Source organism: Mercenaria mercenaria, chromosome 5, assembly GCF_021730395.1.
Source record: "Mercenaria mercenaria strain notata chromosome 5, MADL_Memer_1, whole genome shotgun sequence".
In the NCBI taxonomy this organism is placed as follows: domain Eukaryota; kingdom Metazoa; phylum Mollusca; class Bivalvia; order Venerida; family Veneridae; genus Mercenaria; species Mercenaria mercenaria.
Window position 1 is genome coordinate 62,843,206 of NC_069365.1, and position 27,970 is coordinate 62,871,175.

Genomic DNA, 27,970 nt, shown 5'->3' on the forward strand with positions numbered 1-27,970 from the left:
TTTCAAAATGAAATTTTGTTTACATCAGAAGAGAACATATAACTTTATAAAATGTAGTTGCTTATTGAAGTACAACGTAAGTGAAATGAAATATCCGTGGCCAACCCGCGTGACGTTTTGGTACTATACATGCGGGAAATTCGATCTCAGCGTTCAAATAATGTACACATTCGGTCCGCGGCAGAGTATTCTTTAAATACTGAAGCTGTTTAGCAGAGAATATGTGTCGTGTAACTCACTTTGACACATTGTATTTTATAGAATTCCGTCAAAAAATGAAGAAACATCACAAAGTATCTGCCGTGTATACGGTATCGAAGTCACGTGCGTTGGCTTTTAGACTAGTTACCCACACGGTGTTCATGCCTCGTATTATCTCGGAAAAACATCGAAATTTAAACAAAGTAACGATCTCACATAACACTGAATAACTGTCTTCATTGTATGGTAACGCGCGGTGACTGGTAACTCAGTTTTAATGCATGACATGCTTATTTCTTTACCCTATCACGTTTTACAAAATATGTAATATTGGGAATGCGGTGGGTGGGGTAGCGGCGATGTCAGGACTTTTCGTTTCGGACCGATTGAGTTATCAAAATTTCCGGAGCCCTGGTGATGTTTATGATGTAATTTTTTTTTCACAAGAACAACAGGGCTTTGCCACATAGTGGTAGACTTACTAATGATATTATGTTTTTCAAGGTCCTCAGTTTGCCTTTCAATTTCTAATTTTTGCTCAGGAGTCATCCTATATTGAGGCCTTCTTACTGGCGCAGCATTACCTGTCTCAATTCTATGAGGATAAATATCAGTATGCCCTAATTCTGCAGTGCACGTGGCGAATACATCCCTATTTTGACCTATCAATTTGAGCAATTTGAATTTTCACTCTTCACTTAAACAAGCCTCTGACAAATCTATACCAATGGACTTGGCTATGTCAACATATTGCTGCTCATCATTAGCATCATTATTTTCTTGGTCCCCTTCATTTTCTACCGAACTTTCATTTTTATCAAAATCTTCAATGACAGCAAATTTGTCAATCCTATCAATTCGAGCAATTGGTTCATACTGCCTTAAATGCACCCAGTCATTTGTTGGGTTTAACACTTGTACACAAGTTTTACCTCTTTTGACCTCAGTTATGGCCCTTGCTCCTATCACTTGGTTTTTATTGGGCAATGTTCTTATGGGCTCTACCAATGCTAATCCCTCTACATTTGAACTTTTGACCTTGACCTTAGCAATACAACATGATTGAGGAGGAATACTGATTTTATTTATCAGTCTCACTAGACTACTTTTTCTCGGATTTGAAAACATTTGTGTTTCCACCAATCCCCCTTGAATCTGTAAAATATCATTGTCAAAATCAACCCAGGCCTTTTTGTCTTTTAGGAAGTCCCGACCTAAAATCACAGACTGATTAAGCTTTTTGAAAACATAGAAGGTCTGCATTAATGTAAGCCTGCAAATCGTCATTGGGACACTAATTTTTCCAATAATGGACATTGACGTACCATCCACAGTTTCAGCATGTTTAATTTCAGAATCCGACATTTGGAACTCTTTACTAAGGCCAGCATGTTTGTACATTGATAAAGTAATACATGAAATTGAGGCGCCACTATCTAACATAGCAGCTACTGAAAATTTTCCCAATCTTACATCAACTAAATTTTTCTCATTCCCAGTTTGATTTTGGTAGGCTTTCCCAATATTTGTGCCATCATTTATATTTTCCCTACTATGCCCATCCCCCAAATTTTGTGGGACAGGCTCGTATCCCTATTTACTAGCTAACTGGTGTACCCTTGCTGTATGCCCTATTTTTTTGCAAATATGACAAGTGGCATTCCTAAAATAGCAATCAGAAGACAAATGGTTGCACCTACCACAATGAATACACTTGTTCTTCTGTTTCTGAGTAAATCCTTGTCTTCTGTAGGGGTTGTGCCGCCATGGTTGTTGTTGTCTGTAGGTTTGTTGCCCAGATAGACTGCCTGTTGAGTCCTGCCCCGTTGGCCCATTTGATTCAGGTGTTTGGTTAAGAGGTATTCTAGCATCGTATACCTCTTATACGTCTTCCGCCATTTTAGCAAATTTCACTAATTCACCCATAGTTTTAGGCTCCTTCATGATAACCTGCATATTAATATCTGCCTTCATACCATATATAATTCTGTCCATTATTTCATCTTCAGTTTTATTTAGAAGTCTTCCACAGGAGGTCACATTCTCGATATACTGCTGAACAGAGTTGTTTTCTTGACTCAAGTTAATGAATTTAGCGTACAAGTTGGCACGGTTACTGACATTGTCAAAACGATTTTTAAAAGACTCCTTAAGGTCATTGTGACAGGGTGATGTTTATGATGTAATATTTTAAACATTATATATAATATAAAAAATTACATCATAAACATCACCCTGTCACACTGTGTGACAGGGTGATGTTTATGATGTAAATTTTTATGTAATAGTTATAGTATGTGTGAGAGTGTGTTACCAGGATATATCAGAGCTAGGGGTACATCGAGGGTATTTTTCTCTGCACATATCGTCGAGGCCGGTAGGCCGAGACAGATATGTGAAGAGAAAAATAACGAGTTGTACCCCTAGCTCTGATATAGCCTGGTAACACATGAGCACTACATATTATAACTGTTTTATCGTATAGTTTATCATTAAAATTTATATATTATTTTCATTTAAATTTGTTTATTATTATTTTTACTATTTTGATTCCCTTTCTGCGCCTCGCTGACTGAAACACTAAAACTTCTGTTTAAGAAAATGTGTTCCCCAGATAAAAGTACCCAACAAATTTCTGCATTGGTTTTAAATCTTTGCATTTCATTGGCCAGACATATTGTAAAACTTGTTGTTTTGTTTGTAAAAAAAATCAAAGAAAAAGAAACATTTGAGAAATCTCAGAATTTCATATATTTCATGTATTTCTGAATTTGGCAATAACTATCAAGTTTTTGAAATATTCTAGTTCATTTATTCTTTTACTTTATAAATGTAGGTGTTTGTGACAATTCTTTCTCTGAACTGTAAATTGGAGCTAAAATCTTCTTTTCGTTGAAAGGAAAAAATTATACTCCCTTGATAGGACCTCAACAGAGAAAAAGTGTTCCGATATATATCGGAACAGTTTTACTGTGCTGATATATATCGGAACACTTTTTTTCTTATGAAACTCCATAGAAATTTCCGTGTTGATATATATCGCAACAGTTTTGTAAGATATCAGCACAGTTTTGTAGTAATAATGTGTGTTACTATGTATAACATGTAGTAATAATGTGTGTTACTATGTATAACATGCTGCAAAGATCAAAGGAAAATTGCCACACTATGCGATAAATTATATATAATGTTTAAAATAAATATTCAAGATACATTTAACATTTAGACAATGAGATTTATGTAAAGGTAATTAGTTATAAAGCATTAGCTTCAGGCTGATAGTAATTGATAAGTCTTTGAATGTGGGTTCCATACAGGTGTTACAAATTGATGCATATAATCTGTGTCTACAATACTGGACCAACTATTGAGGATAGTTATGCCTGATTAAGGTTCAAAGAAAGTAACACCTACTTATCAAGTTCTTTGAGTCTGGGAGTTCTAGTAGCAGAAACCATATTGGGATGAGAATAATTAATTATGATTGATATGGGAAGCTACATGTCTATTGGCTAATATTTGTAAAAGGGTGTGTTAAAACATGAAAATCTTAAGGGCTGAAGAATGAATGAAAAGAGTTGTGGAGGAGTTAGAAAAAAGAGGTAATGATAGAAGGAAGTAGTGTTAGAAGTTTGACGGAAATAAATGCAAAGTTACAAGTGATGGAAATGGAGATTGGAATTAAATATTGAAAATAAATATAGTAGAACACAGAAAGCGAGTTGTATGTGTTAATTCCCCAAAATGAGTAAGAACAGTCATAATATATAAAGACACGAATATGAGCCGGTTATACATTCTAAACCAGAGTTTTTTAATAACTTGGGTTACGGGAGCGCCGGGTCCTAATTCTCCAAAATCCGAATAAAAATAAAATTCAAAATTGCGATTTTATTTTTATTTTCCCCGATGCTTGCATCTACTTTCCGTGGTGGAAAATAAAACAGTGTCTATTAACCTACAATAAATATCACAGCGCGTGCAAAGGACTTCCGATATTCTCAAAGGAAGACCAAATCAATACACCGTGACGTAACTTTAATAGAATGACGTGACTAGCTCTGCCCCGTAACTAATCAAAGGGGTTTAACACTTGATGATTGACAGCCTCGTAAAAACTGCCGACAGTGTTTGAAGTGTGTGACAGTGTGAAAGTATCGTGTCTGATAGAGAACGTCCGTAAATATAAACCGTTATCCAGATCAGCTGACATGTTTAGAAGGCGTTAATTGCAGACAACAAAAGGCTTGGATTAAATTGGTGAAACAAGCTCCTAAGTCGGAAGACAAAGTAACTTAATTGTGGAAAATATATCGATAATTTCAGCACAAAAGCCTCAGCAAGTAACTATATTTTAGCAAATGACATTTCACATCCAGTTTAAATTAATACATTTTTTCCGACCGGTACTTGGGATTTTCATCAATGATAAATCCTTTTACAGTATTTTTAGAAAAAAAAAAACATTCAGTTTGTCTCCTGACCTATTAAAAACTGATATCTTTGACACATTTCGACCAGCACATGGCAGCTGACATCAAAAGGAGTGTCGGCAAAATTTTCCTTTATTGATTTTCTTTGATGTGGGATAAAAGTTAACTGGTTGGGTATTGCAAGGTGCATGCATAATTTGACATAATTCTACTCCAAGTAAAATGTACTTCAGATTTTTTTAAGTGGAATTTCGTTTTGTAGCTGAACAACAGTAAGTCTGGTGATTTTAATAAAATGCTGACTGTTGCTATAAATTTAAAAAACAATAAAATATTTTTTGTTAACTTAAAATAAGATGTTTTCTAATCAATCTAGTGGTCCTTTTCTGTAAATTCTATTACTTTATGCACTGTTCTGAACCAATTAGTATGGTGATGATAGTAATGATTATGATGATGATGGTGATGATGGTATTGAAGGTAACTGTACAAAGTGAAAATATGTAAGAATCCAAGAAAATCTAAGAGGGACTCCATAATCTGAATGTTAGGTAGTCCTGACTCATAATGGAAGCCCTGAAAGGGTACTGAACTCCATGTATGTATTATGAGCGCCTCTTGGTCGGATCTAGGCGAACCTTTGTCGGTCGGAGCCGTGAAATGTTTGATTATATAATCCCTGGAAAGACGAAGACAGTGCTAGTTTAACATAAATTTATTCCGTCCAAAGTAAAGCATAAGAATGATCATTACATAATGACAAATATGCATTTATGGATAATATACGTTATATTGTCATACAAATGTATATTATTTTAATCCTTAACATAAATGTACCAAATGTAAATTGTATTTTTAGACACAAACATTTCAAAGATTAGTACCTAAGTCAATACATTTTCAAAGTGTTTAATGGGGAATACTGGCTTTGCAAAAATGAAAGGTACCAAAACATATTAAGCAATTTTGGGGAAAATTGCTTGAGAATTTACTTCTTTTGATCTTGTGTTACCGATTAAAACAGAGTAACATCTTTCACTAAATATAAACATATATATCTGTTTCATTACAGTTCATAATTTACAAGTCGGATTCACACATAAGTATTAATAGAAGTCGAAATGTAATTTTGAACAAAAGAAACAAACATAATTTTGACAGATTCACAAAATGTCCTCTTTCAACCGAATTTGTACGAAGTTCAAAATGATCCCATACGAAAAAAAATGGGTAACAAAAGGCTGAAACAAAAGGCAAATAAAATGTTATGTTTTGAAGACCTTTTATTAGCCTAGCAAATGATATGCAAATGAGATAACAAAAGGCAAATAAAACATGAATAAAAGGTAGTAACAAAATACTAACAAAAGGCATTCACATTCATTACATGAGAAACAAATTGCAAATAAAATATAGGAAACAAAATATGAATAAAAGGCAGAGAGACCTTTTATTAATATTTTGTTTCAAAGAAACAAAACATGAATAAAAGGTAGTAACAAAATACTAATAAAAGGCATTCACATTCATTATATATGAGAAACAAACTGCAAATAAAATATAGGAAACAAAATATGAATAAAAGGCAGAGAGACCTTTTATCAAAACATAAATAAAAGGTATATCATCAATTGCCTTTTATTTAAGTTTTCGTAAGAACACATTAATGAAACACTATTGACAAATCAATATATACATTTTTATACATATATTTATGATCAAAAGAATAATGTAAAAAGTTATTTAAATGCATGCAATTATCAATTTCACAGCAATGAACAAATACTGTAAGATAACCAAAATGTTTGTTTTGCCGAATTAAATAAATTCTTTATTTTGAAGTAAAAAAAACTGTCCAGATATCTTGCATGATCCCAAACATAAACTAAAACTAGAAAGTGTTTATGTCACAAAAACACCCGTCTGTACATGTTCCATGGAAAAGTTTGGAAAAACGGCATGAAAAAAAAAAGTCTGAAAATTAATTTAAATTTAAACTCACATACCCATGGGAGCAGCCCTGTGAAAATGCAGTTGAAATTCCATGGAACTCTTTGAACATTGGAAATCATCGCATTAAAGTTGAAGGAATTTTTTAGAAGAATTCTTTGCAAAAGTTTGGAAAGGTTTGATGGAAAACCATTGGAAAACATTGCTGATATTGACACAAAACAAAAAAAGAAGAAATAGTATCATTACAAAATTATTTTAATCTAATGTTGAGACAGATCTGGGTTTCATAAAAAACAAAAAGAATAAAATTCAAAGGGGAATAACACATCTGCCAGCGGCTTTTACACTTGTGGTTAAGAATAATAAAAACTCACTTAGCTTAAATTTGAAAATTAAACTAAAAGATTATTTGATAGAAAATTATGAATACAACAAAATCATTTTGGAGTATTGCAGGCTCAATACAAGGTGGCATCAGAATGTCTCTTTGCTTTTCCAAAATCATCACCAGGGTCAGGAACTTCATTCCAGCCATTCATTTCTGAAAATGATATAACATAATTACAGAAATGAGTTATATTAGTAATTGCGATTAAAATATAATTTTAGGCAATACAATATTCCTAACTTAGTACAGTAGTATGTGAAATGACAACTCTAAAGCCAGTTTTAAACATTCTACATGTATCAAAACCATTTATTTATTTATTTATTTATTGGACACTGAAATGAAAATATTGAGAGCACCATCTGTGGGTACTATCTCTCATCTGCTTCACCATAAAATAATGCAAGTTTTTTGTTGTTTTTTTTTTTTTATTATCAGACAATCGTAAAAAGAAATTTTAGAATTTAGAACTGACAAAATATTGGTGTATTATGATCAACCTTTAAATTCAGTGTGAGGCTAACCCCAACAAAATAAACAATTTATCAACCTTTTATAGTAATTGTATAGTATAAGACTGTTTGCAAATTTAACTTACAATTTAGTTGAAGTATTATGTAATTTATGTTTGATCCTTGATCGAATTTCTGTCTGTGATCTTGTATCATCCTGTAGCATAGTCATGTACTGAAGCGATCTGATTTCTCCAACTACATCAATTCATACATATAGGCATATACCTCTAATAACTAGATATATGCACAGGTACTGTTTCATCTGAAAATGTTTATAGGCTGTTGTAAGTCCTAGGTTCAGAGTGATTTTACTAACATATTTGTACTTTTTTAAAAAAAATAATTGAGAACTGCAACAATTAAGTATTGAATATTTAACTGTTTTCTTAGAAGCATTATAAATTATCTATCATTCACATTTACCTGAAAAAGTTACCTGTAACCAGGCGATCGAAAGTTCAATCTACTGAGATGAATAAAGGTCCTGCTTCAGACTATTTATTCAAGATCTGTGACATATAGCTGTAAAACTTAAATTTTACATTAGAAAGTTTGAAACTCTTACCTGATATCTCTCTAAAAGCATTTTAGAGTTTCAAGTTAGCTTTATTCCATTTACCTCCAACAACATGAACAACGAACTTCCTGTTTACATTCAAATTTTTGTACTCATGAGCCATTTTCTTTGGTACAATATATAGTTACTGAAGGGAATATCTATGTTCTTAAAATATATAAGTATACAGTTCATGGGAAAATTTGACCATTTATTTGCTCACAGCATTTGCAAAGATCTCAGAGAAAAAAAAACAAGCAGAAAGATGGGGATTATTTTTTGCAGTACAGGTGTAAAACGGTTCAGAAGCCTGTATTTTCATTGGTCCTTATCTTGATCAGATAAGCTGTATCTCTGTGTGTTAACACATGTGTATACATTGAACAGCAGTATATCAAGTGGCTGTAAAAGCAGGATAATTAATCACTGCCAGTCATCAAAAGAATAGACTAATTCATTTATGAGGATGTAACATTACATCAAAAGCATAATATCATTTACAATTTGTTGTACTTATGAAATGACTTTTAATGCCTATTATCTGGTGCTGTTGTTTGAGGTGTTCAGTAACCAAAAAATAAATAGCTTATATAATTTATAAATAGGACCTATTTTCAATGATATATCTTGTTATATTAATTATAAATAAAATTCTAATTAACATCATTTTAATATACAAAATGAAAACATTGACATAAATTTTAATTAGTTAGATTCCTTGTTTCATTTCAATTAATTTGGATACCTAGTATAATCCAAACAGATCTTAAGATTTTCAATATAATCTTTGCTGCAATTTAAATAAAAAAAATCTTACTAGGAAAACTTTGCATTATCTTAAAAAATTCTAAGGAATTCTATGGAATGAGAAAAACATTGGAATTGTTTTTTCAGGAGAAGTTTTAATTATTATTTTAAGTGGTCTCTGTTTATAGATTGTCTCTCTTAAAGCTGATTATGTATGATAAAGAATATTATGCATTTGCAAGTGCTCAGTAGCCATTTACTTACTGACAAACCTTTGCAATCGTCAGAAGTGTAATTATGTATATGAAGAACATAGTGAATGGTAGATGTAGCTCTAAATTCAAAACAGCAGCAGCAGTATTTAGCCAATATCAATGAAATATGAAACTAATTTGTTTATGCTAGATTTTGTGAAACAAGTCGTCCAAACCTACAAATGTATTGAAATATGAACAAAACTTCTTGTTTTTGAAAGCAAGTGTAATGAAATACAAACAAAATATGTAAGTGTTGATTCTAAGTGGAATGAAATACAAACAAATGGCAACATTTAAGAATATAAGTCCAGTCAAATGCTAATAAAAGGTAAATTTCAAATTCTAAGTGTAATGAAACATTAATAAAAGGCAGTATCTGAAACAAAAGGTAAACAAAATGTATTACTCACAAAATCCTTAATAGTCTTTTGTTAGTATTTTGTTAAATGAAAGGCTTATAAAAGGTTTTAACAAAACATAGAAGTACCTTTTGCTAGCCCTTTGTTTGCCTTTTATTGACCTTTTATTAAATTTCTTTTTCGTATGGGATGACATAAATGATGCTTTACTGCCTAATAACATCTTGTCCAGCCAAATGTAGCAAAGATCAGTATTCATGCTTGCCACTAAAAATATTTACAAATTGTTGCCAGTAAATATCACTGAAACCTGATTTTAACATATTATAGTTGGAATACCTAGAATTGTGAGCCTTTAACATCATATCAGAATATACAAGTTCTAAGCCATGGATATGAACTTTAGCCTACTTCCAAATTATAATGGATTCAAACTATAAGCCTTGCATTTAATCTGACATGCAAAAATTAATCAGCTCACATTTAATATTAGAGTAAATTTAAGTAAATGACAGGTTTACAGCTGACAATAGTGCAAAAATTGCTGGACAACATTTTGATGATACAAAAAGATTTATTTGTTAAAATAAATCAACAGAGGCACAACTTTTAACAAATGCCTTCTTTCAAAAAAATTACTTCATCAATATTTGTTAAAATAAACTGAAATTTAAACAAGTAAGATTGTACATACCTGGAAAGACGAAGACAGTGCTAGTTTAACATAAATTTATTCCGTCCAAAGTAAAGCATAAGAATGATACTTTGGCTCCAAAATTTAGGTATTTTAAAAAATGTCTTCGCTTTCTGGTCAAAATCCGATTGGTTCATTTCCAAAAGGAATTCACAATGATTGGCCCAATGTCACATGGTACAGAGTGGGAGGTGTCATAGAATTTGAGGATTCTGTGGCTTAAAGGGTATTTACACCAATTAACTTAATTCCTGACAAGGTGATAACCTATCAACTTACACAAAGCTGAAAGCCTATTCTAAAGACTAATATCCTTGACAGAATTAGAGGTGCTAATGGAAGCCATAAGATAGTAACAACATTCAAGGATTAAAAAGCTGCCTTACATACCAGACAATATTTTATGAAAAATATATAAGAATTTTTTGTGAGTTTTAAGATCTTTGGAACAAAGTTCAAAATTGAATATTGAAATTATGAAAAACATAATCCTGATTTAAAGACAATTATTTTGATACTAAATTTGACTATGAAAGTCAAAATTTTTAACATATTGTGTTTTTATTGACTAATGTTTTTTTATATTTATTATGACACATTACATAATATTATGTATGAAAAAAGAAGCGTCATAATAATTCCTCCCGACTTCTGTAACTTTGGACCCTCAAAGTTATTTTCAAAAAGAAGCGTCAGCATTATAATTAACCTATGTACAATCAGTTGAAAAATATACAAGTCAAGCTAACTAATCAAAACGGGAGACAATCAAAATCCCCTTGATCAAAATCCCCTCCACTGAAAAATGACAGGGTGTTACAAAATCCCCTTCATACTTTTGCAGGGGGTATTATAATCCCCTCTGTGATTTTTACTTATTTCATCAAGTTCAAATACAACTATACACAGTTTAAAAGTCTATTACATAAAGCACGTAAATACAATGCCTTTAGCAAACATAATTTAATTTGGGGCACTGATATCTATATATCTATAATGAAAATCACATAGGGGATTATGATACCCCCTGCAAAAGTATGAAGGGGATTTTGTAACTCCCAGTCATTTTTCAGTGGAGGGGATTTTGATCAAGGGGATTTTGATATACACTCAATCAAAACAACATATATACAAGTGTGCACAAAAGTATAAAAGTACTTTCTTTTTAGGGACATAGTGTCAACCTTTAGACCGGTTTATTGTGTATGCATTAGACACTACATAGCTAGCAGAACGACATTTGATGTCACTTTCTTGTACGACATTATATGTCACTATATAAACAGAAAAAAATTCTGCAGTTTAATGTAGGTAAATGGTACTACATTATAAGTTTACAAAGGTATAAAATAGTTTACTGGTCAGTAAACTTTGGTGGTAGGAACTCAGTATGTTTCTCGTAGGGTTATGCATTATCAAAAGCGACTGGAGACAGGTAACCATGATGTTCACTGTGAACATGAACAAAGAATGGTGTTTTCAAAACTTTACCAAGCTTATATGCTTGAAACGGGTTGAGAGCTACAACTTCTGGAACTTGGGTTACTTTTTCTGTTATTTCATTTTCAACAGTAAAGCCTGACCAAGTAATATGAAGCTTTGGTCTAAAACTTGATCCAAATATTTTAAGATCAGAAATTCCCTCAGGAACTGTGATGTTGGAATGTGAAGGACACAAAGGGAGCGTCATGATGGAAACAAATACACAATCTTTCATGTTAGTAATTTCCAGCATCAAATTTGGTGTCTTTCTGATTTTGCAAATGTGAACAAATAAAGTCAATAGAAGCACTGAGTTAATCAACAAAAATATGAAATTTGCATGTTCCCATGACAATGGAATTTCAAAATAAAAGCTAGTCTCAGGTGTTGTTCTTACATGAGTATAGATAAATGATGGCAACGTTGTTGGTAAAGCTTTTACTTTTACAGATTGTTGCAATAGTATTAAAGCAGCTGAGAGTTTCCTTACTTTACAGCACAAAAATATTAAGATTAATGTAGCAGTTCCAGCAAGTCCTATTGCAACAATTATGAGTATTCCATTTAGGTCTGGCCATTCAGACTGAATCGCTACATGGCCATCTAAAATTGGTTCTGCCAAAGTCTGGAATACAATACCATCATTTTTGGCTATTTCAACCATTTTTGACAAATTTAAGTGATCTTTTGTATCTGCCGCAAGTACATTTGACATTTCATGTTCGTATAACTTAAATTTAGGCACGGACACATTAAGAGGGTTTTGAAATGTTGAATCCGCAAAAATATGTTGGAACTGCTTATTATCAAAGAACTCTTGTAAAAGGACTAAGTTTACAGGATGCATTTTAGTAATATACCTTTGAGTATTATTACGGCAAGATATCAGTCTTTGCGGCAAATAAAAATGTGTAGAGCTTAAAGAACACTGGCATGGCAAATCAAAAATACAAAAATGGCACCCTTTCACCATTTGGTGTTCACCATTACATTCCATGGTTAAAATGTCGGTATTATACAACAATACTTGATTCGAATAAAGTTCAATTATTTCGGGTTTAATTATATCATGTACAAATCTAAATTGACAGAGTTGATGAACTTTATTTCTTGAATTTGCAAATAAAGCTAATGTGCAAGTGTCTTTCAAAACAGGAATAAGTGGCACATTTAGATGACAGTACTTATGATGAGTACCTTTACATGAATCTATCTGTAACTGAGACATTTGGACATAAAATTGCTGATTTTGACTTACAGCAAAATAGTCTGGCAAATTGAGTAGTTGAGTTGCATGTTTTGAGGTATCATTGATGGGTACAGGTTTAGAGATTACCTTATACAAATCTAATGCCTGTTCGAAATTAGTAATTGGTATTTTTATAGTAATATACAAAATAGAGTTGTTTCTGGTGTACAAAAAATTAGAGTTGTGATACATTTCTGAAGCAGCCTTGGTTGCGACAAAGAATCCAGGATATTTTTGTGACAATATTGTTTGTACATCATTTAAAGTAGACTGAAGTGTTTCTAAAGGAATTATTAGAGGTGATAATTTCCCATTTGCCAAATCCACAATACCTAATTTGAGTTCATCCAGTTGATGATTTAGTTCATTAGCATTTTGTAACTGGTGTACTAAAACTAAAGTCATATCCTCAAAGGTTTTTTGTAAAGTTGAAGTAGTTTGTTCAATCTGCGTTGAAAGATAGTGAATTGCTTCCTCATTTTGTTGTATGCCATGCATTAAGTTATCCATTCTTTCATTTGCTTTTTGCATAAATGAGCTCAGATGCTGATTGTGCTGTATAAGTGCATCTCCAAGACTTTTTGATCTTTTAGTTAAAGCATTGATATGTTTGGCAAGTACATTCACATCATCTACTGTGGCTGTCCCAAACAAAGTTTTTGAAAATTTTCCAATGAAACCTAGTAGTGCTCTCTTTGACCTTGTTTTATGAACGAAACTGGCATGGGGTACAAGTTTATGAACTGTCCCCAGAGTGTTTTTGAGTCGAGCTTCTGTTTCCAGTCGAATTGCATTTACTTGTGAGAGAACATGTGAAATCAAGAGGCATGTATTCTTGTCTTTGTGGCACGTTCCAATTGAAGGAAGGTTAACATGTTGTGGCAGAGTAATCTCATATGTATGCAACCAATATTCACGTGAGAGTGTAATCTTGGCTTCATTTTGGAAAATCACTCCATAATTAAGTCTGGGAATGATGTTGGAGGCAGATGCAGCAGGCATGATACCAAGAGCAAGTACTAGGATCAGAAAGGCACTCAACAAGAATCCATCTGAAAAGACATAAAAAAAAGACTGATAGTGGGTTGGACTGAAAGCAGAACATTTGGCCACAATATTCTACAGACAACGGCACTAACAGGAAAAAACAATTTAGAATTTAGAGGTACCAGCCTAAAGTACCTAACAGGTCCAGTTAGGATTTGGCGACAGAATCAAGTGAGGGATGCCTGATATCTATCAGATTACTCTTCAGCCTGCCTCTTTCTCCAGAAAACCAAAGATTTATCCTTCCTCTTGCGTCTGCGACCTGACTTAGTATAAGATTCCCAATACTGACAAAGAAAATCAGGGTCAATGTCACATTCACGATACCATTTTGAATACTTGCATCCTTCTAAATAACACTTTAACCACCTTTCACCTTTGTACATACTGACCTTAAAAACACGTTTGGGCCTAATGAGCTGCTTCGTAGGTTCAGGTCTATTGGGTACCTGGCAAGCATCAGTCACTGTTCGTGGCTGAGTTTGTTGCTCAATAGGCTGGGGAGGAGTAGTCTGAGTGCAGTCAGTCTCTACAGGAACAGGAACATTCTGAGGACCATTAGCCTCAACAGACTGAGGGTTTTCATCAGTCTGAGCTTGTTGGTGATGGTTTTGCTCATCAGAGTTTGCAGTCAACCACTGATCATGCTCAGGCTGAGGATCATTCACAGCTTCATTTTGTTCCTGGACATTTAAATCTGGTCCAATATTCTCCTGGTAATGCTTTAGTCTGCTTGCATTAACAAGAGGCTTTTGTACCTTGTTAGTGTCACAGTTTTTTATCTTATAAGTGAAATTTGGACCAAGTTTTGTTATGATGTAGGGTCCAACCCACTTCTTACTTAGTTTGTGAGACAATCCATTCCTTAGTTTGAGAAGGCAAGGAGGGTTTGGGGAGCAAACCAATATCGACAGGTAGTGTCATTTCTTTGCCGAACACTAATTGGAAGGGTGAGAAACTGGTTGACTCAGTTGCTGGAGTTGACCTAAATGCCATCATAACACTGGGAATTAGCTTGTGCCAATTTGTTTGATTTTCATCAACGTATGTTGCTAAGGTTTTAGCGAGGGTGGAATTTGCACGCTCTACAGTAGAGTTAGTCTGCGGATGATATGAGCTTGTGAAATATCGTTTAATTTGAAAGAGTTCACAAAGGGCACTAACAAGTTTAGACATAAAATTCCGGCCTCTGTCTGACAGAATTGAACGAGGAGCACCGAAGTGGCATATGAATTCATTGTAAGGTATTGTTGCTACTTCTTGCGCATTTTGACTGACAAGTGGGAATGCCTCAGACCACTTGGAGAAACTATCAATCATCAGTAAGATATATTGGTAGCCCTCCTTTGTCTTTGGAAGTGGTCCCAGGATGTCAATATGAATGCGGCTCATTGTGTCTTCAACAGGTAATGGGTTTAATGGAGGTGGCTGTTGACGCCTGTCAGTTTTAATACGCTGACATGAATTACATGAATTTACATAGTTTTTTATTTCCTGATGCATTCTTGGGAACCAGTATTTTTGTCTAACCTTGAAAAATGTCCTAGTAACTCCAAAGTGACCACCGCCAGCTAGGCTATCATGGTAATGATACAAAATATCATTAATTTTACATTGTGGCAAAGCTAGTTGAAAGAAGTAATGACCTGTTGGATCTATTTTACCCTTAAAATTTGGCTGATAATAATGATATAATAAGCCATCTTTAATAACAAACTGTTGTTCTGCTTTGATGCACATCTTCTGTTTCTTTTCATCATCAGGCATTACCCTGTTTTCTAAAAACTCAATGAGAAAGTTTAACTGCGGACAGTCTCTTTGCAGTTTGGCCATTTCAGAGTCAGAGGTTGTTTCGACCTTGTCGACCACACCAACTAATTCTGACTGACCATATTCCAGAGTTACCTCAACAACACATGCATTGTCAGCTGCATTGTCATTAACTGAGTTTATGTGTGTTCCAGGCCCATGGGCAGTAGAGCACATGTCCAACTTATATTTATTTTCATAAGATTCCTGAGTAGTTTCTTCCAAACCAGCCTTACACTGATTTTCAGATGGTTGTTTTGAACCTGATATTTTAGACTGATCAGAAATGGCATCATTTACAACAGTAGTACTTTATGTTGTCTGATCAGTGACAGCCGGGGAATCTTCAGCTTCGAAATTTCCTGTTTGTTCATTTTCGTAAGGGATTCTAGAAATTGCATCAGCATTACCATTCTGAGTGCCTGGCCTATGTATTATGTCGAAATTATAGCCTTCTAGAAACATTATCCACCTAGCCATTCTACCTTTAGGGTCTTTGATACTATTTAGATATGACAGTGCTTTATGATCTGTATAGACCGTGAACTTTTTGTGTGATAGATAATGGCGATAAGCTTTTATGCCTTCAATCACTGCCAAACATTCCTGGTCAGTCACAGACCACTTTCGTTCATCGTAGGAAAGAGCCCTACCCCCGTATGCAATTACATTCTCTTTTCCTGTTTCGTCCTTTTGACCCAACACATAACCTAAAGCACTACCACTAGAGTCGCTGGAAAGGAAAAATTCTTTATTCATGTTAGGAAATCCTAGGATGGGAGCAGATGTTAATGCATCTTTAAGTTTTTGAAATGCTATTTGGCAAGACTCAGTCCATTCTCCAGGTTTGAATTTCCCTTTTTTATTTCCCCTTAGCAGCCTGTTTAAAGGTGTGGCAATGTACGAAAACCCTGTGACAAAACGACGATAATAATTGCATAAACCTAAGTAGCTTTTCAATTCTGTTTTTGATTTAGGGACAGGAAAATTTTTGACCTTCTCTATTTTTGCAGGGTCTACAGAGACGCCGTCCTTTGACAAAATGTGTCCTAAGTACATGACACGTTCAAGTCCAAATTGACATTTTCATGCTTTAAAGTTAAATTTGCCTCCCTTAATTTAGAAAATACCTGATCTAAATGGTCTAGATGCTCTTCAAAGTTTCGGCTGAAAACGATCAAATCATCAATGAAGCAGAGAACAAACTTCCAATGTATGCCCCGTAAAACTTGTGACATGAGCATTTGGAAAGACATTGAAAAAATGGTCGCTGAAGATTCACCTATGCTGTCAAAGACACCCTCAAGTCTGGGAAGTGGATGTGAAATTGATTTTGTTATTTTGTTTAAATTCCTGTAATCTATGGCAAAACGAAAAGTGTTATCCTTTTTCTTAACAAGAACTACTGGACTGTTCCAAACTGATGAGGACGGACTGGCGATACCAGTTTCTACAAAATTTTTAGTTTGACGTGATATTTCAGCTTTTTGTTCTGGCCCTGTTCTGTAGTAATTCATATGAACAGGCTTAGCACCAGGTTCAGTTTCAATTCTGTGAGTAAAGAGGCTAGTTTTGCCCAAAGTTGCCATTGATGTTGAGAAAACATCTTTATTTTGATTCAAAAATTTTTCCAAATGTGAGCATTGCTCCGGTGAAAGATTTGAATTTGAAATATGGAACTCTATATTATCATTTTGTTCAGGTTCTACATTTGATTCTTTATCATCCACAACAACATTGATTTCACAATTTTTTGAAGAGGATTCATCGAAGGGCAGAATATTCTCAATGTCAACTCTACTCACAGAGGCTAAAGTATATTTAATTGGCAGATTTATTTCTTCCATGGTTGGGTTTAATACTCTAATAGTAGCCAGTTGATTTTTTGCATTTGAATTTTTTGCTTTTTTAGCTTTGACAAGACACCTAGCAGCTTTAAATTCCCTATCAGTTGGAACTGGTTCCAGTAGCACTATTTCATTTTTAAAAGCCTTGCTTACAGAAACAGGAACGTCAATTTCGCTTCGAGCAGGTATGCAGATAGGTCTGTTTGTTTTAGCACAACCTGAGCTCATTGTTAAGCAAACAGAGACTAAGTCTTCTTTAATATTTAACTTGCCATTCCCTAAATCAACACAACATGCATTTTTGGTAAGGAAGTCTACACCAATAATCAAAGAATGATGAACTGATTCCAACACGTGACACTTAAATAGAAAACAAAGACCACCTATAACAATTGGTATTTCAATCATGCCAAGCACATTTATTTTCTTACCACTCACACCAGTAACTTCTGTTAACGTAGAAGGTTCTAAAGCACTAAGATCTATATTTGCCTTTCTTAAAAAGTTTTTTGAAATAATAGAAACTCCAGCTCCTGTATCTATTAACGCTTGAGTTTTAGCACTTAATACCCTAACTTGTACAGTGTTCTTATGTAAAGGTGTTGTTAAACAAACATGAGTTTTAATCTCAGATTCAACACTAGAGTTTGAGGACTGTTTAGAATTTAAATGTATGTCAGTGTTCATTGCATTTTGTTCACAAGTACTTCCTTCATCACATTTTTGACCTAATCTATGTTCAGCACTTAAAGTTCTATTAGACTCATTTTCATGGGTTTTACATTCAAAAGAATCCAAGTTTCCATCATTTACATTCCCTTTGTGCCTATTCACAGACATCAGTCTATGAACAGGCTCGCACCCCTATTGGTCAGACCTTGGTTTAGATTGCAAATACATTTGTCTAATTTCTGAAGTGTTTGGGCAGTTTTGTTCAAAGTGACCTGTCTCGTCGCAAAGTTTACACTTATGCCTATTTTCCCTACGAGAAATATAAGAATTCCTACCTTGATTTTGACTTTGCTGGCTTGTTTCTTGAGGGGTATCCCTTCTTTCTTGTCTGCTTCTTTTAGGCCCTAGATTATTCTGTGATGCTGTCTGGTTCTGCAAGTTTAAGTGCATTTGGTGTGTTAAAAGTTCAATTAAAGTGTCAAGTTTTTTGTCATTTGGTGTATTTGTTGAGCTTACGGCATTGACTTCCACACTATCTGATTCACTCTGCTCAGCCCTCAAAGCTGCACGTCGTGCCGAGTCCAAAGAAGCGAGTTCTTGTGGCTTAACAATTCTGCGGAGAGGTGGTAGGAGTCCATCTACGTAATTTGTTATTATCCATTTGACTGGCATACCAGAGTCATTAAAAAGATCTTGAAACCTAGTCGTGTAATCATGCACACATTCGTTGTGCTTCTGTCGTACCATTCCCACAGCAAACCCACCATCTGAACCATCAAACCTCGCCAGGAATTTTCTAACAAGTTCATCGGCATTGTCTGTTACTTCCTCAGGCAGGGAGTCATACCACGTCTTCGCCTGGCCTGTAAAATGGAACGGGAACGTTGCCTTAACCTTTGCATCGTTATAGTTATATACTGATTTGCAAATTTTTGTATATCTCTTAAGCCAAGGTTCACCTTTTTCACCTGGTTGGCCGCTGAAGGTCACAATGCTGACATGTGGGTGTGAAGCCATCTCCAGTTCTTCTTCAGGAAAGACAATTAATGGTACCTCGGGTTCTGTGGTAACTGGCTGTACAAGTGCTGGTTCAGGTTCTTCAGCTGTTGATGCTGTCCTTCTGCCTCTAGCTCCTGCAGACTTTGATCGGCGTGGTCTTGACGTCACCGGCGAGACAAAGTACCCTGCAGCAGCACCTTTCCGTGGATTATCTAGGCTCCTCAGGAAGTGCCTGTTTTGAGGCGTATTCATAGGGATCGTTACCTCCACCAGAAATATTATGAGCGCCTCTTGGTCGGATCTAGGCGAACCTATGTCGGTCGGAGCCGTGAAATGTTTGATTATATAATCCCTGGAAAGACGAAGACAGTGCTAGTTTAACATAAATTTATTCCGTCCAAAGTAAAGCATAAGAATGATACTTTGGCTCCAAAATTTAGGTATTTTAAAAAATGTCTTCGCTTTCTGGTCAGAATCCGATTGGTTCATTTCCAAAAGGAATTCGTAATGATTGGTCCAATGTCACATGGTACAGAGTGGGAGGTGTCATAGAATTTGAGGATTCTGTGGCTTAAAGGGGATTTACACCAATTAACTTAATTCCTGACAAGGTGATAACCTATCAACTTACACAAAGCTGAAAGCCTATTCTAAAGACTAATATCCTTGACAGAATTAGAGGTGCTAATGGAAGCCATAAGATAGTAACAACATTCAAGGATTAAAAAGCTGCCTTACATACCAGACAATATTTTATGAAAAATATATAAGAATTTTTTGTGAGTTTTAAGATCTTTGGAACAAAGTTCAAAATTGAATATTGAAATTATGAAAAACATAATCCTGATTTAAAGACAATTATTTTGATACTAAATTTGACTATGAAAGTCAAAATTTTTAACATATTGTGTTTTTATTGACTAATGTTTTTTTCATATTTATTATGACACATTACATAATATTATGTAAGAAAAAAGAAGCGTCATAATATATGGACCAATTACTTTTAATATTTAAAACATTTGAAACTGAGCAATATTACAAAATCTTGAACTATTAAAGAAAAAGTATGTGTAAGTTTGAATGTAGTACCTTTGCTGATTGTTTTTAAAATTCGCAATTTAAATCTTAGTCTACCACAAATTACTTTCAAAGTTGTAGCCAGAAAATGGAGTTCAGTAACTTTAAGAGACCCCTCACACTTAACAGGCTTGGACTGTCTGGCATGTAAGTGAAAAATGGCCCATGTCGAGCATAAATGAAAATGGAGAAATAAAAGAAAAATGTGAAAAGTTATTTCCGTCTTCCTTAACCCTTACAATGGTACAACCGATTGGTTTAGCCTTTGCGTCCAGTGCAGACCTAGATCAGCCTGCACATCCGTGCAGACTGATCATGGTCTGCACTGTTCGCTATTCAGTCAGTACATTTTGAGTGAACCCCCCCTTCGAATGATAAATGGTATTACCCAAATTGAATGAATGGACCTGTCCATTTTAGAAACTTAGCGTGCTAAGGGTTAAAAGGTCAGAAACACAATATGCATAGGATGTGACAACAATACTACACTACACTATATATAATCACACCAACACCAGAAACAGAATACAATGCCAGGCGTGTTTAGTCTCAATTTATTAGCAAGCTATATATATGTTTAAAGCAGGCAAGCAACATGCAAAAAATTTCAAGTATTTAATAGTTTCTACAACATAATATTATAACATACAACATGGAGGCTTTAATAAAGAAAGTGGGAATAAAATGCTTCAAATTGGGAAAATAACTTGTCTGATTTATCTAGACTGTGTTGTGAATCTACATTTGCCTGAAACAACAATTTCTTTTAACCCAGTGGCCATCATCCCGGATTGTCCGGGATTGTCCCGGAAATCACATACTCGTCCCGGTGTCCCGGACAGTGTTGAAATGTCCCGGAAAATTAAAAATACAGAAAAACAAAAATAACCCCCCAAAAAACTAGTTTTTTTGGCCTATAAATTGTTGAATTTTACATGAATAAAACACAGTAAACAGTCACCGGTGTCACATTGTCTTTCCAAATTATCCGATAATCAGTTTCATGCCCTCCAGCGGGACACATGTTGATTAAGCTAGCGCCGATCACCACTCATATTGCGCACTGCGATCTTTTGATGACCCAGATTAATTTACAGTCAGCTATTTTGATGACCCTGATTATGAATTGACAAAATTATGCAATCAGTAACAGTTTTATGATAATTTATTATTAGGAACAATAGCCAAAAATCTCGTTGTTGTTAGCACGTAGGCGGTGAAGCTACATGTAGCCTTGATTGGAAGAAATGGCTGATAACGGTCAATTAAACGATAGTTATTTTAAAAGGTTGTAATCTTTCAAAATGTAGATTGATTGTCACACATATTCTAAATTAAACTTTTGACTATTGAATGCCTTTGCCGGCCGATCCTTGAAAATTGACTCAACCCGATTTTATATCGATTTTATCTACAAGATTTATTTCATTCCTTTGAGGATTCCATTTTATTAATAATTAGGTAAACTTTTAAGCTTTAAAAAGATACCAAATAAGCTGGATTCTAAATCACGATGACTAGGTTAATTCTTCGTATATAGCAAGTCTCCCAGTTCAGTTCACCTCGGGAACGCAACCAATTCACGTGCCGAACTATAGACGTAAATTGCCCTATTTACCTCCCTTAGAAAGCTAGACTACATTTTGCAACAAATTATAAGAATTTCCTAAGCGAGGGAACAATGTTTATCTCCGGAAACTGCATATAATTTTATGATATTTATGCCTGAAACAGACGAATACTAATGTCACTGTGTATGTCCCGGACAAAGGGTAAAAATCCCGGAAATTTTAACTCAGAATCACGGAAAGGTCCGGAAAAATTATGGCATGTATGCCAGTAGCATTTTTTACAAAATAATTTTTTTTTTTTTTTTTCATTTTATTTTTTTTTTTTTCCGATGCTAACATTTTCCTACTTTATTTTTATTTTTATTCCCTCCTCCTAATGCTCATTTTTGGAAAATCTCCCGTAACCCAAATTATTAAAAAACTCTGGCCCTATAGCGGTCTTAATATAAAATTTAGCCTGGTGACCCATACATTTTTAGCCATTTTTATGCTCACAATACAATTATCTATACACAAGAAAAACAAGAAAATATTCTATGAAAGAGTTTTTTCAAAATTAAAAAAAAAATCTTCACTATGGGTATTTTTCTACGGTGCCCCTAAAGTGACATGTTACACACTTTTTTCCAATTAGGTAATGTGAGACTTTTTTTATTTCGTTTAAACGAAATAAGTTATTTCGTTTAAATGAAATCATTTCGTTTAAACGAAATAATCATTTCGTTTAAATAACTATTTCGTTTAAACGAAATGATTTCATTTAAACGAAATAAGTTAAACGAAATGATTTCGTTTAAACGAAATAAAAAAAAGTCTCACATTACCTAATTGGAAAAAATTCACAAAAGTAAATATGAAACAATATTTTTTTTTTTTTTTGTACCCATTATTTTAAGGATAGAGTATTACAAATATGACTATGATATCAAATAGGTATATAATAAAATCTGTAAAAAGAAAAAACCTTATTGTGCTGTCTTGATGTTTATTTTGGTTGGTATTTATAAAAAAGCAGAAAATCATGAAAATGTTGAAAAAAATGCTGGCAGTTTCAGCAACAGTGGGTGTGTTCAAAACAATTTTTCACAGAAACAAGCCTGGTGACCTATTGTTTTTATTTGTTCATTGTTCTCAGCATAAATTTTCTTATCATTTATGTGATTTTAAAAAAAATCTATGAATTTGAAAGGAAAAAAACTATAGGAATTCTCTTTAAGAGTCCACTCTGTGGAATCTGAAAAAATTCCTAGAGTAGAAATCTGCAGTATTCAATACTCCTGGGACATGAATGGTGGAAATGTAAATTTGTCTGTGTAGACACCACTCCCAAATACGTTTTGCCAAATGGCATGTTCTAATCTCTGGCCTGGCCTGGCCCGGCCTGGCCTGGCCTGGCCTGGCCCGATGAGCTCTATTTTGTACTGGGCCGGGCCAGGCCAGGCCAGGCCAGGCCAGATTTTATTATACATAGACAAATGAATGGCATAAAATCTAAATATACAATTACAATAGCAGGCAGTATTAACCTGCATTGTTTACTTGCTGCATGTCAACCAGTCCTCTGGAGAATCATTAATTAGTCGTCATTCATCTTATTTGAAACACAGATTTGCACTGAAGAAAATGGTGTAACTAAATGATAACTACCCATTTTTTCTGTAATTAAATTATTTAAAGTCAGCTTTAACACTTGGTTTTAAAACTAATGGCTAATTTCATTGATAAGTTTACCTGCTGCAATATAACTGAATATTTACATGCACTGAGGACACATCTCTTTGGGAATTGTAATTACAGGTTGTGTCCCTACTATCCTTAGCTGACCTTTTAACTGTTCAGTTGAACTTTTAATGTGTTTGGTTTAGTTAAGCTGATGTTCAATCTATGGAAAAGTAATGAAAATAATATTCATTAATTGTGGGACCTCTAACTCATTGTCAGGGTGTTGGCATTTTAGATTATTGATATTTTTCTTGCACAAAAAAATAATGGTGCATTGTGTTTATGTTATTTCTAAGTGATATATTTCATGCTAAAAGATGCTCTTGAGCCTGTTTCACAAGAATTTGTATGATTTTTTTCCACATACTTAGATCAATATAAAAACAATCTTACAAAAATATTCAGTATGTGTATAACCTAAACTACAAAATTTATATATCGCTTCCCCGCACCATACTATCCCAGGTTCTAGAACGGAGGTAGCATTATTTTAGAAATTGAAAGTTGTTGTCCGTTAGTATTGACAGGTGCCACTCTTTATTTTACATCATTTTTGTAACCGAAATTGACCAAAATAACATGCAAAGTTTACCAATGGCACAGTGGCGTAGTGATAAGTTCTCCGACTTTCACACATGTTACCGTGGGTTCGATTTCAATTCAGATTGTTTTCATTAAATCAATATAATGTCATTTTATTGATACTGGTTTTATTCTTACAACATTTTATGGTAATAACTTGTATGTAGAATAATGTCAAATATTTGTGTATTTCTTTCAATAAATGAACAATAAATCACGATAAGTGGTAATTTTCCTGCATTCTAAGTTTACGGAGGAAATTAAAAAAAAAATGATAATGAAAATGATCAAACAGGTGTTTCGAACTTACAGTCCCGAGATTGGCAGCTGAACGTTTATCAGCACAACTTTATCTGCATGTACGACCTGGCAGTAAAGAAATGTTTATATTTTATTTGATTTTCAATATTTATATTTTTATTTATGTTTGGGCACAATTTTTTTTACAGAAGCATACAAAATATATTCTTGAGTGCTAGTTCAATAATTTCGGACAGTACTAAATAATCCTCAATAGACAAAATAATAAAATTAGTTAGGTTATTCAATTTGGGGAAAACCAAACCACCAGTCAAGGGTCAATTGAGGTGGAGATCCCCTGATAATAGTCATAACAATTAATTAGGCATCACCTTTAGATTAGACATAATAGTTTTGTTAGCTACAGGCTTATTCCCAGGTGTATAATTTTACAGAGTGGTGGTTCAAAATGTATTTATACAATGTCTGAAATATCCAAACTTATTCCAAAAGTCAGATTTTAAAGTTGCTATAGAAATCACTTTCACGAAATTGAAATCTATGGCCTGGCCTGGCCTGGCCTGGCCCGGCTCAGTCGGAAATTAGGCTCATCGGGCCAGGCCAGGCCAGGCCAGGCCGGGCCAGGCCAGGCCAGAGATTAGAACATGCCTTGCCAAATCATACATGTCCCTAGACTGCATACCCTCAAAATCATTTATGTAAGCTATGGCAGATACATTATCTGACTGAATTTCTATTTCACAGACTATAAAATGCCTGTAAGGAATAAAAGATTGCAAGAAGTTCCAGGTAATTTATATTGTATTGCGACTGCTGAAAGCTCCATCTACCGCTTCTGTGCAACTGTGTATCTAGGTCTATACCACCAAAACCATCAAATGACGCATGTGTACAGGCTCAAGACTGTATCAGTTCTTATGCTCTTGCCATTTAACTCTAATATTCTCTATCCACCAATTTAGTTCATAATCTTCTACTCTTAGAAAGAAAAACTTTATTGTCATAGTTCACGGATTTACTCAAACCAAGCAGTTTATTCCTCAAGAGCTCTATAGTGCAATGGTGTTTCTAACACTGCATGAAATGCACTGATTATTAATCTAATGAGAGAAGCTAAAAATGCAAAAAATCAACGACTTAATGAAATTGGCAAGTTAATGTCAGACTACACAGAATTTCGGACAAACATGAATTCGGATAAGTGAATTTTATGATATAAATTGCAATTCATACTGCCCGAATAATTGACTGCCATTCCTTTGTGATATTGTCATGTTGCAATAATTAATGGGAGAAGAATTCCCAGGTTAAATACATGTAGTTTGATCTAAATATGGACAATCCAGCAAAAGAACAACTTTCATTTTTGTTTTAACAACTTCATTTATGAAAAGAAATGACTGCCCTTAAAAGGCTGTTTTGACATGGTATCTCCACAATCTTTTGAGTATTGTATGCTTAAACATGTCAAAAAGATCACTCTCTCCAGATGCAGAAGCATCAACACATAAAGCAAAAACAACTTTCATGGAATTCTGAATTTCCTTGGATTAAGTTAAGTGCTATAAGTAATAATCATGCATTCTGTACTCAACTGTTGGCTCCACTCATCAATTCAATGTAAAAAAACTTGATGATTTTTTTCATGAAAACGGCTATTTAGCGTGTAAAAAATGAGCAAATAAAAGTCTCCCTTATTTTTACCCAAATATTCCTTAAAAAAAGCCCTGCTGAGGCAAATCTCCCTTATTGACCATCTGAAAATATGGCATGTATGAGCTCTACAGAAATTGTTCAAAGAATTGAATTCCATACAGAACTCTGGTTGCCATGGCAACCGAAAGGAAAAACTTTAAAAATCTTCTTCTCAAAAACCAGAAGCCCTAGAGCTTAGATATTTGGTGTGAAGCATTGCCTAGTGGACCTCTACCAAGCTTGTTCAAATCATGATCCCGGGGTCAAAATTGACCCCGCCCCATGGGGTTACTTGATTGTACATAGGAAAATCTTAAAAAATCTTCTTCTCAAAAACCAGAAGTCCTAGAGCTTAGGTATTTGACATGTAGCATTGCCTAGTGGACTTCTACTAAATTTATTCAAATCATGACCCTGGGGTCATAATTGACCCCGCCCCAGGGGTCACTTGATTTTACATAGATTTCTATAGGAAAACTTTCAAAAAATGTTTAAAAATAAACCAGAAGCTTAGATATTTGACATGTAGCATTGCCTAGTGGACCGCTACAAAAAAATTTCAAATCCTGACCCCCGGGATCAAAATTGACCCCACCCCAGGGGTCACTTGATTTTACATAGGAAAATCTTCAAAAATTTTCTAAAAATAAACCAGAATTCCTAGAGCTAAGATATTTAACATGTAGCATTGCCTAATGGACCTTTACAAAATTTGTTCAAATCATGACCCCCAAGGGTCAAAATTGACCCCACCCCAGGGGTCACTTGATTTTACATAGGAAAATCTTCAAAAATTTTCTAAAAATAAACCAGAAGGCCTAGATCTTAGATATTTGATGTGTAGCATTGCTAGTAGTAGACTTCTACAAAATTTATTCAAATCATGACCCCCGGGGTCAAATTGACCCCGCCCCATGGGGTTACTTGATTGTACATAGAAAAATCTTCAAAATTTTCTATAAAATAAACCAGAAGGCCTAGAGCTTAGATATTTGACATGTAGCATTGCCTAGTGGACCTCTACAAAATTTGTTCAAATCTTGACACCCCAGGGTCAAATTGACCCAGCCCCATGGGTTACTTGATTGTACATAGGGAAATCTTCATAAATTTGCTTAAAATAAACCGAAAGGCCTAGATTTTAGATAATTGATATGTAACATTGCCTAACAGACTTCTACAAACTTTGTTCAAATCATGACCCCCGGGGTAAAATTGATGTATAGGTATAGAGAAATACGAATCAGATAAATCAAAAAGGTATTTCTTTTGGAACCCTTTTTTTTGGAATGGCTGTTCAATGAAATCAATTTGTAACCTTTCACAGCATTCAAAATCAAAGGGTCAGAAATGTATTTTTTTCAAACTTCTATGCAAAATTTTATCTGCCCTACAGAACTTACCTTCTCAACTATTCCTGCCTGTTTGTGGCAGCAGCTGAAGCACTGGTAGCTGTAGCTGTCCTCCTAGGAGGTCTAGATTTTCCAATCGCTTGGCCAAATTTAAATGATGTGCCCCACATAGGGTATGGCTGAGCCCTAAATCCTTGACTTTGGTATGTGTTACCATAATTTCCAAGACAATAACAACCACAGGAATGGTAAACATCCCAACTGAAACTGTTGTATGAAGACTCACTCCCTAAATAGGACAATGTGTCACAACTCTTGACCTCTTTCGAAATGTCGTCACCAAACAATTTGGTTATAGGCATAGCGCTACTGCACAAAGAAGAATACTTCTTTTTCAAATACGATCTGTTGAAAACACGCCTTCTCAGACTTAAATTGTACTGTATCTGACCAAATATGGTGATAACATCAGAAAACAATGTTTTTATTTCCTGATTCA

General features: G+C 34.3%; 1 protein-coding gene and 1 long non-coding RNA gene across 5 annotated transcripts in view; one reads left to right on the forward strand and one right to left on the reverse strand.

Annotated features, from left to right (window-relative positions):
* LOC123557401 (probable asparagine--tRNA ligase, mitochondrial) overlaps window positions 1-27,970 on the forward strand; it is a 335,510-nt gene that overhangs the window by 280,395 nt on the left and 27,145 nt on the right. Inside the window, exon 11 of one of the 4 annotated variants that reach the window (XM_053543758.1) lies at window positions 25,169-25,213. The exons of the other annotated variants lie outside the window; for them this stretch is intronic. Coding sequence (XP_053399733.1) covers window positions 25,169-25,186 — 18 coding nt within the window. The 3' untranslated portion in view covers window positions 25,187-25,213. The remainder of the gene's footprint in view (window positions 1-25,168; window positions 25,214-27,970) is intronic. 4 annotated transcript variants of the gene reach the window in all.
* Window positions 6,205-9,603, reverse strand: LOC123551301 (uncharacterized). Its single transcript, XR_008371028.1, has 3 exons — window positions 8,056-9,603; window positions 7,574-7,752; window positions 6,205-7,128 (listed from the first exon to the last, which is right to left on the reverse strand). It is a non-coding gene; the product is annotated as an uncharacterized LOC123551301 (long non-coding RNA).